Raw genomic sequence first — 10546 nt, forward strand, 5'->3', positions numbered from 1 at the left:
ACATGAAACTGTTAAAATATGACATATTATAAGAAAATAATTTATATAAGTGCAAAATATTAAAAATGGTTTAAAAACTCTGTAGACATACTGTATGTGTATGTATGTATATATGTGTATATGGGTAAATATACATATATATGGTATTTAGGTAAATGTAGGTATGTCTATGTATTATGGTATGGATGGATGGATGGATGGATGAATGGATGATGGATGGATGAATGGAGGATAGATGATGGATGAATGGATGGATAATGATGGATGGATGTTCCCAAATAGTCGTCTCCTTATGTTTTAAGCTAAACTTGTTTTCTCAGGGGTTACAAACATATTCCATAAAGTGTAAAGTTATAACAACGTAAACCAACATGACTGTGAGTCAGTGAGGGGAGGGGTTCAAGGTCAATCAGGTTCCCTGTCTAACCACACAGAGACACTACTATTGTGACGATCCATTTAGCTGCTACCGAGACGTCTGCTGTGCACCCAACACTGAACACAGCACTTCTTTAATAGAGCAAATTTCCATCTCAAAGCAAAACTTTGATAAAGTGCAAGTCAGCTCTCCTGAGCATTGGAAAATTCATTTGGAAAGCAAAAGATGAGAAAACAGACTGAATAAACCATTAAAGAGGCATTAGGGGAGTTTTCTTAGCGAAGAGAAAAAAAAAAGAACTGAAAATAGATGCTGTATCACCGGCCAACACTGGCAACAGTAAGTGAACTGTTTTCCTCATTAATCAAACCTAAGTCTGTTCCTCTCTCAGTCGGCTGCAGGAAATTACAGATATATTTCATACGACCATTACCACAATTAAACTTATCCACACTCATCAGCAACCCAACATGACACCAAGTCACTGGTCTCAGAGTTATTAAAACAAACCTTGTGACCTGACGGACTTACTGTAAGTGATATTATTACATGTGGTGAGGACAGTGGGACGTTTAACAAATGTTTCCTGTAAGAGCAAAAAAAAACAAAGTCTGGAGCAGCACAAAACCAGGTTCACATAGTTCTGAGCAGCAATTATACATTTACACAACAACAACACATCACAACAATTCAAGTCTTACTGTTAATGTAAGTAGTTGTTTGTCTGTAGTTTGCCCCGCAATGACCTGCTGATCTAGAAAACAACAAATCTTTGTCAATCGTCTACTTTGGTCTGGCTCTGCTGCTGTGGACAGGACTGAGATGGAGAAGATGATGAAAAGAAGACTTCAGATGGAATATGTACAGTGGTTCTTGCTGTTGCCTCACAGCAAGAAGGTCACTGAACAACATCCATGGAGAACTCCCAGTGTATACACACATACACACACACACCAGATACTCATCAAAGTGTCATAACAGTAGGAACCATGTACCTTTTACAACCAGAATTAAACAGGAGTTTAGGTACAGTTTTTTAGCTCCAAGAGCGTTCCTGTAAGCAACACCTGAGGCTACTACCTTTTTGTTATTATTCAGATAACCTACCACACTTTAATGTAATGCCATGTTTTCTTTGAAAAATAAATCATTCTTGGTATCAACAAAAGAGCTTGGAGTTGTGTGGACAGTGTTTCCCTCACCTCAGGTCCTGAGAGCTGCTCCTCCACTGTGTCTCCTTGACCTGAAGTCGTTTCTGGTGAGTTCTCGTCCGCAGATGTCTGTAAATCACCCTTAATTTGACAACAGACACAGAGGTGGGTTCCTTTCTGTCAGTGCCCTACAGTATGTAAAGTCTACACCAAACCCATTATCCCGCTCACCTTGCAGTAGCCGACGACCTGTTCTGCGATGCTGTTGATGTGCAGTAAATACTGGTGCAGCCTCCGCTGGTACCTGAGAGCAGCCAGCTGAGCCTCGTTCTGCAGAGCAGACACCTGGGCCAGTAAGAACTGCTCCCTCCTGTTCCACCTGAGCCTCGCCATGCGGGCTTCATGCTCCAGAGTTGCGCTCCTTTCCTCCAGCCTGTCCGCTACGGTGCGGAGGGCGTCCACGCAGCAGTGCTGCTCCTTCTCACAGGAGTCGTCAGCGGACAGCAGGAGCCCACAGCCCATCTGACAAACACCATGACCGGCGTCTGCGTCCGCTAACGACGCCATCGTCAACTCTCCTGCGCTTCCTGCAACTTTTTCCACGCAAGAGGTTGCGCAGTCAGTGCGCATAGTCAGCGCAAACGGCGAGCGCAGGAGGCTGAGAAAGTTTGGCCAAAGTTTTTCAACAAGTCTGACTGAGTGTGTGGCAGTCACTCAGTTAGACAGACAGACAGAGAGAGAGGGCGGTCTGCGCAGGTCAGGCTGAACTGAGAGGCTGCGCCACTCTGCAGTCCTTCCTCCCACACTACAATAAAATAAACAGACAAATATTAGATTTAAACAACGGTGGGCGTTGTTTTATTTTTTGTTTATTTTATGTTCATATATTTGTTTGTTTTTACCTGCCTGAAAAATTGAACTTTTGTTTGCTCATTTACGTGAGCACCGATACCTGTGACTCACTCTTATACTTACCATCGGCAAATTACACAGCAGAGGAAAAGGTGGCTTTATTTATTTATTGTTTGTTTCTTTTTTGTATTCCAAACTCGTGTTGTGTACATATTTTGTAAATATTAACGGAGACAAACTGTGTGAACCAGGTGATATTGTTACACCAATCAGCTTACAGTATATATGGCCGCCAAAGGGATAGCAGTTATTCCAATTAAATAATTATACAATACAAATGAAGTGGATGTGATAGAAAAAGTGACATCTCCTGCCTTAGATGTGATAGAAAAAGTGACATCTCCTGTGACATCTCTCTTTTACACAATGATGCTCAACATCTGGTTGTATATTTAAATAGAACTGATAGTTTTGAACCACATTAAATTATATAAGTGTAAACCACACACCTGTTGGTTGACATTAAAGCCAATTTATGCACAATTAATGTCCAAATTTAATTCAGATTGATGCCCCACTACTTGCCACATAAATAAATAAAACATTTACATTAAGTGTCAATATTCAATGTTGTTATAAAAGGGGCGGGGTCACCCTTTCCAGTGGCCTTTCTTACTCACAGAAATGGTTTACTTTCTTGTTCATACACAAACATTTGAAAACATTATTTTTTTTAAATAAATTAATATTGAAGTCTACAAATGACCGTGTTTTTCTGTACGTAAGTAAAGACCGTCTCAAATCACAGTGCTCTGTCTTAAGTCAAAGCTCGACAGTAATCCAATATCTGCATTCGTACCATCACTTATAAAGCTTTTTGCTCGGGACCAGGGCACAGGATCACCGCTTGACACATCATAACATATTGCAGGTCTCTCAGAGTGGGGTCACATTTCAGATCTGGCTGTACTCTCCACTGAACCTCTTTAAAGTGTGTTTTGTGTTGTCTGAGCTGTCACAGAGCAGGTGTAGGTTTACCAAACCAACGTGACATTCTGCACACCTGTCTGTTAAAACACATGTGACACGGAGGTCAGATGTGTTTCTTTTGTCCATCCATCACTGACAATGAAATCTAAGCTCCTGGATGTTTACATCGTCTGATGTGAAGAATATCAACATGGTTAAGTACAAAGGGCTAAACTTTAAAAATCAACAACTCTAAGGTTCCATTTGTGACTTGGTGTGATTCACGTTGTTACACAGGTTGTAAAATATTGTGAGTATGTATTGGTTACACATTGTGTGACACACAGCCACCTGGAAACAGAGCGACTGTATCTCAGAGAACATATGTTTGCACTGATAAAACGCATGAGTAAAGATAGAGAAAAAATATGGCAGGAGGTATAAACAAAGTAATGGTTTTCTTTTGTGTCAATACGGTGAAGAGTAATGTGAGCAATGAAAATGCTCAATAAGAAGAATGAAAAGTTTTATTTGGTCACAGCTAATCCAAGAGGTGAAGGGATATCAATCTACCTTTCGTCTGCTGAGTACTGGAGCGAAGACGGGACTCCAACAGCTGTTTCTGCCTGAAAACCTAGACGGAGTCGGCCTTATCTGTAAAGGACGGGTTGAAACACTACCTCTGATACATTTGGCAGCGAGTTTGGAGAAGAAAAGCTTTCTGCTGCAGAACCAGGGGAAGAAAATCTACTCATAAATTGAAGGGTTTCTGCGAATACTTGACTTCATTATCAAAGGAGACCATTAATCATTCATGGTGCTCTAACTTTTTCCTCTATGATATGTGAGAGGTGAAACTATACTGTGACTATTTCACTGCTCTGAACTTTCAGTCATGAATAAGATGTCACCAAGTGACCCCTGTCCCCCACCGCCCGATTCTCTGCTTCAAAACCCCATCAAATACTCTTTTGGAAACAAATGAAAATACAAAAATTAAATTCAGAACTGCACCTTCAGACATATACACCCAGGATAGGTGTTGGAGTTGGAGGTTCATTTTAGTCTGTGCCTCTTCTGGTTACCCCGGACCCCAGGAGGGTTCAGAAGGTTCTGGATCTGCCCCACACTCCTGCCCCCATCCCTTGTTTTAAATCATGAAAGTTACTTTTAAAGTTCAGTTTCTTAAAGTCAACATAACCAGGACTCTTCAGATTTCAGAAGATGAAAAATAACCCATAGTCATGGCAAAACTTCAAATGTACCTCACAGTCAGGGTTTGTCCCATCTTATCTTATATTTTATCTTAAAACTAATTGTATTATTTGTTCATTCAATTACCTCATAACTCCCTTATTAAATTAACGGTCATGGCGGAAAAGTGAACTTGTTCCATAAGAAGCAAAAGGCAGAATAGATCCAGGGAGACGGCCAGTCCTTCATGAAATCATATACTGTAACACATGAACTAAAACCAACAATATATAAGTGTGTTCAAGCTGGGGCATAAACTTCATATTTTATGACATTTTATAATCATTGCGCTTTGGGAAATTTGATATTTGTTGGTTGTTCGTTAACTGAAGAACCCTCGTAGTCCAGTAAATAAAAATCAGATGAGGTGTCTGTCTCAGAAAAGTCACTCAGAAACAGAGAAAGGTGATAGAACACACAACAGAGTAATAGTTAACTACACCTTTATTGTTCCTTAGCCAGCCAATTCACATCCAGCCCTCACATGTATAATTGACATCCAGCATAGCACTGCACCTCTGTATTCAACACGACATGCTCCCACTGACACCATTTACACCCCAGCCATTCTCTTCATGAAGCCGCAGGATCATTTCAGGACGTGGACGGATTCCTGTGATTTCTGTACTTTGCTTCAAGCTTTTTTCACCTCACACTAACACTTGAGATGACCGTCAACATGTGGCTCACCAGATAGTGCGCACGTTAGGCTTAGATCTGTACAGTCTCTGACACGTAGGGATGCCGCTGAGCAATGGAATGTGTTTCATATAAGCACAGGAGGTTGAAAGGTTGCAATGTAATGTACACTTTGTCTCCAAAGTCATGCACGTTTGAATGCACATCCACCGCTTTGACAGAGAACAACGTCAAAGTTTTAGGCATTCATGCATTTGGCAACTATTTTTTTGATGATTTGTTGCTTTAAGGAAAACTGGCAAAAGCACTTTGTGGTGGATGCTGTCTGAATGTAGAAGCATGGCCAGCAGTCGCACAGAAATTAAATCACTGGGATTCAAAATGCAGCATTTGTTGTTGACAGAAACAGAGCACGTGAAAATGTGGATTCATCTTGAACAAACGTTAGAACAGTTAATGAGGAAATGCATGTTAATAAATGACAAACATAAATGCACAAACGACATCAAGACCTTTGGATGAGCTCTTACTGCTGATGGATGCTCTGCTGTTAATATGTAATGTAAAAAAAGCATTAGAACAGATTCAGTTTGTTGGCAAATGATATGAAGGGGAAAAAACCCCAAAGTTGACTGGATGAACTGCACAGCCATGAAACAGCATGAGAATTACTAATGTCCGTACAAAACAGTAAATGAGTTGAAAAATTCTGTATAGGAAATAAATTCACCGACAATCTTGTAAAAGCACCAGCAGAAACCACTGAAGTCCTAATAAAAATACAGTAAAAACAAAACAAACTGTTGCCTCAGCTTTTTGTTATTGACATTTTTTTTTTTTTTGCACGACTCACGCGTTTTGCCAACTTGAACTTGATCACTACACACGAGTACAAATGTAACCGATATGACGACTAAAACACCTTTGCTGCAGTTTTGTATTTGAAAAGGCAAGTTCCGTCCAGCATGTTTGTTCGTGTGGGTCACCAGTTGGGGCACAGGTTCAAAATGGGCCAGCTGTATGGCTCACAAGTTGCCCACTTTTCAGAATGTGGGTGTAGGGAGGTGGGGGTGTTGCACGGGTCTAAAGGAAATCCACAAAGGCTGACTGGGTTGATATGTTTACATTCAGTTTTTCAAATATCGCCTTCGAACCTAAACATCCCGCACCTGCTCAACCACCCTTCTGTACATGCACACAACGGTACCGTAGTGTAACGATTCTGAATAAAGCACTGAATTAAAAAAGAAAATGGTCCATAATAACATTGACGTGCAGTACTGTGAAATCAGGCAGCTGCAAAGTATTTATACTTTCACATTTGGAAGCTTTTAAATATATACATATATATATGCAGTATACATATATATATGATTGCAGAAACCGAAATGACACGTATCGCGTTACCTGCCTTTGGCTTCTGTCTCTTCTTCGCAGTCCAGATATTTTCTGCTGAAGCGTCCAATCAGATCCCTCCCCTGATGGTACTGCTTTAGAAGAGTCTCAGCTTTGAGGTCACCATTATTTCTGAACAAATCCCTCACTCCCTTTGCAAAACTGCTGACCCAGATTTTCAAGAAACAGCCCATCATGCTTCACTGTGGCCTGTAGACAGTGATTATTCTCCCTGGAAGCCCAGACTATCATCTCCTGCAGAATAATATGTTTAATTTGACTGATCTACCAGTCGATCTTTTCTGGTCCCAAAATCATATCACTCATGTTATGTTGCACGGCCTCTAGGTTTAACTTCACAGATGTGAGGAAATTGTTTGAATGATTATAATCTCAAAAAAAAAAAAAAAAAAAAATCTCTGTCCACTCACAAAAAAAGGTGAAATTTGTCAAAGAACTCTTACTGCCATTTTAAACATCTGCCTAACTCTTCGACAGAGAACTGCAGGTTTTAAGGAAAAACAATATTCAGATATGTTGAACATAAACATCTGGTGTCTATATAATTCGTGTTATGAAATCATGGATATGTAAGGCTGAGATTTGTGCTTCGTGAAGATGTGCTTCGTTTAGAAAAACATAAGAAAATGCTGTTGAACTGCAGGTGGAGAGGGAGTTTGACAAACTCATACACTTATCCGTCACAGCTACTTCTTCTTCACCTTCACACAGGGAACAAACTGTAGAAATATCAAGGGGAAAAATAAAATAAAAACAACAACAAGACCTGTGCACAGTGTTATGTCCACATCTTCCGTCCGTCGGTTTAAAACAGGTAACTGTGAAAGCTAAGTGCAGTTGTTTATGTAAGGCATATTTAAAAAGTTGACTGAACTCCTATGTCACTGCTCCATGGACGCCTTGTGTGGATAAATAAGGGATGTCTTTGTCTATATTCAATTTTTCCCTCTTCCATCCATTTGTCCCACGTAAAAATCCCAGAGGGGAAGAGCTGGAATATGACATCCAGGTTATAGGGTTGAACCAGAAGATTTTGGAAAGTCCCGAAGTCCTTACAGGCGTTAACCTGTCTTTCTCACCAGAAATGAAGACAGAGATGGTGCTACATTCAGAGGTCCAGGCTGAGGAGAGCAGCCAGGAGCAGCGAGAGGACGCTGAGAGACTGGGCCGACATCACACCTCCTCCTGATGGACAGACAGACACACAGGAGGTTGAACCTGTGACATGCTGTAGTTATGTGTTGGTTGACTGTTGGCTTTGATTACAGGACGACCAGCTCTGTGGGCCACGACAGAAATACTGAGACAGCAGAGACGTGACAATAGTTACTGTGATATTTTGATACTTTGTACTTTGGGACAAAACATACTCACTTTGTATCCATGTTGTTGCTAATGTAAAATTGCTACGTGCTGTGTCTTTATTCACGTCTAACTATAATCTAATTATACAGCTTACATATTGACCATAATACTAGTACTGCAGTACAAGCTGATGCAAAAGGTGGAAAAACACATTCATTATCAAGTTGTTACCACAAGTAACAGTGCGCTAACTGGTAGATTTAATTTTTGTTTTATTTAAATAGTTGAAGAACCAATGAGGACTTAAGGGCATGTTTGGTGCTAATGTACGTCTTCTTTGAACCTGTATTTCCACTGGTTGTGGCAAAAAAGTACTCTGAGAGACTGAGTATTTCTACAATTACGATGAGAGAAGCACAATCCTTGAAACCGCCCACTTCGGGCGAGCAACTGGATGTCAATAATAACTCTAATTTGGCCTTAAATAATTAATTACATTTATTTAAAAGAATATATTAACCCCACTTTTGTAATATTATTATACGGTGTACAGTATTTATACTGAACAAAAACTACTACTTTTTTGAGTAGTATAAAATGATATAAAATTACCCTGTTGATTTCTGGCTGTGGACATTTTTTTTATTATTATTCTGTATTTTCCACTGTCTCCTCTGAGGAGACAGGAAGCCACCGTGACCATGAGTTGGCTGGACGTGGCCTTTCGACTGGACCGTCAAAGGAGTTGCTGATTGAAAGCCGTGTTCCTTGTCCGTCAACCTCCCACTGATTGAACTAAAGACCAGATTTCTGTCTGAAGGCTCTTCTGTCCCATCAGTGCTGTGATCACCATAAATGCTCCTGCATTTGTCATTGCCCAGAATCTGAAATCCTCCACAGCTTAGATTTCCAAGGCTGTGAAATCAATCTGTTGAGATAGGTCTGAGGCTGAACGATAAGGGATATGAAAACCCACGGCAGGAGGGAGGCGGGGGAGGGTTTCCTCCTCTCATCAAGATCAATTACAGAAGCTTAAAGCGCTCCAATCACTCCATCAGTCACTGCGCTATCAAGACTTTGGTCACGAACGGCTGGCTTATTCCCGCTTAGCCCTCAAATTTAAGGTGGAATAACCTGGAGTGACAGCCCTGCTCTGGCCCATGGGAACCATCCGACCATGACCAATGATTACCTGCCACTAAGTTTGGTTTAATCCCACAGGCAAATAGCAGGCCAGGATTTAACTGTCAGGTTTTTGGCCTCAGCACTACGGAGAAATGTGACACCATTTTTTATATATATTTCTTATTCTGTTGATTCTTATTCTGTTCATTTTTAAAGGTGCACTTAATATTTTTTCAGGGGATGATATCCAGTCAGGAAAGTTTTGTGTTTATCCACATTTTTTTTGGACAATTCCTGTTGTATAAGATACAGGAACTGTCCACTGTCTTCTGATTCTCCTCTGCCTAAAACTTTTTCGGCTTTTATATTCTCCACTGTCTTCTGATTCTCCTCTGCCTGAAACAGGAAACATTTTCAAGCCTTTTTCGGCTTGTATATTTGGTAAATAAATATTAAGTATTTTCCTCGTTTACCTAGGAAAGTTTTTTCACCTGTGATGTGGATTCGTGCCACAGCTCCGTCTCCTCCTTCTGTGTGCGCTCGCACCTCCACAATATAGTTCCCATCTTGCGGCAGAGGAAGATCTATGTACCTCCTGCTGGTGGTGTACAGCGTGCCTGCGGTTTGGCCCTGCTGCCTGTACAGCACCTACACACGTACACATGTACACGTACGGACTGTCAACAAACGCAGATGAAAATGTGACATTTATAATTTCTGTTTCAAATCCACTCACTTTGTATCCATCTATAGGAGCCTCGTTATCCAGCGGCTCCACATTCTCCCAGGCAATATTTACAGAGTTGCCCTTTAGTTTTTTACCTATGATTTTTGGGGGTCGACTTGGAGCTGATGAAAGACACAAAAAACACAAATGTAGATGTGGACTGTGTTTTTTCAGAACAGACTCTGGAGGACGTTTTAAACATGACATACGTGGTTTCTTGGTGTGGATGTGGAGGTGTTCACTGGCCGGCCCGTATCCTGCCGAGTTGTAGCCTCTAACCTCGATGAGGTAATTGGAGTTGGGCTTCAATCCCTCCAGCCTGGTGTGGTTCTCCTTGCCAGACACCACCACCTTCTGAGCCCCACCCCCACCTTCTTCCTGACTCCTCCAGTACGTCACCTGACAGGATAAGGGTCAGAGGTTAAACAGAGCTACATCCAGAAACAACAGTGTGTTTTGTATATATATACTGTATATATATATATATATATACATACATATATACATATATACGCATAAATATATACATATATACACATATATATATACATATATACATACAGTATATATACACACACACACATATATATATGTGTGTGTGTGTGTGTACTTTTCTGCTGGCATCAGTGAAACTCTCTGCTGACCTGGTATCCATCAATATTGCCCTGTGGGAGGGTCAGCCACCACACGATGGCCTCTGTGGCGGAGAGGGGCTTGCCGGCCACGGCG

General features: G+C 40.9%; 2 protein-coding genes across 4 annotated transcripts in view; both read right to left on the reverse strand.

The window, feature by feature from the left end:
• Nucleotides 1-235: 235 nt before the first annotated feature.
• Nucleotides 236-2697, reverse strand: LOC107988657 (E3 ubiquitin-protein ligase PDZRN3-B-like). Its single transcript, XM_025056283.1, has 2 exons — nucleotides 1762-2697; nucleotides 236-1671 (listed from the first exon to the last, which is right to left on the reverse strand). Exons 1-2 carry the CDS (start codon nucleotides 2158-2160, stop codon nucleotides 1483-1485), a joined length of 588 nt encoding a protein of 195 aa, XP_024912051.1. The 5' UTR covers nucleotides 2161-2697; the 3' UTR covers nucleotides 236-1482.
• A 2334-nt stretch (nucleotides 2698-5031) lies between these two features.
• Nucleotides 5032-10546, reverse strand: part of cntn1a (contactin 1a) — an 82250-nt gene continuing 76735 nt past the window's right edge. For all 3 annotated transcript variants that reach the window (XM_008311934.3, XM_017033155.2, XM_025056192.1), the window contains 4 exons: nucleotides 10027-10216; nucleotides 9827-9939; nucleotides 9582-9738; nucleotides 5032-7845 (listed from right to left, as the gene is read on the reverse strand). In XM_008311934.3, coding sequence (XP_008310156.1) covers nucleotides 7769-7845; nucleotides 9582-9738; nucleotides 9827-9939; nucleotides 10027-10216 — 537 coding nt within the window. In that variant the 3' untranslated portion in view covers nucleotides 5032-7768. The remainder of the gene's footprint in view (nucleotides 7846-9581; nucleotides 9739-9826; nucleotides 9940-10026; nucleotides 10217-10546) is intronic.

This window comes from Cynoglossus semilaevis, chromosome 6 (assembly GCF_000523025.1).
Source record: "Cynoglossus semilaevis isolate Cse_v1.0 chromosome 6, Cse_v1.0, whole genome shotgun sequence".
NCBI lineage: Eukaryota > Metazoa > Chordata > Actinopteri > Pleuronectiformes > Cynoglossidae > Cynoglossus > Cynoglossus semilaevis.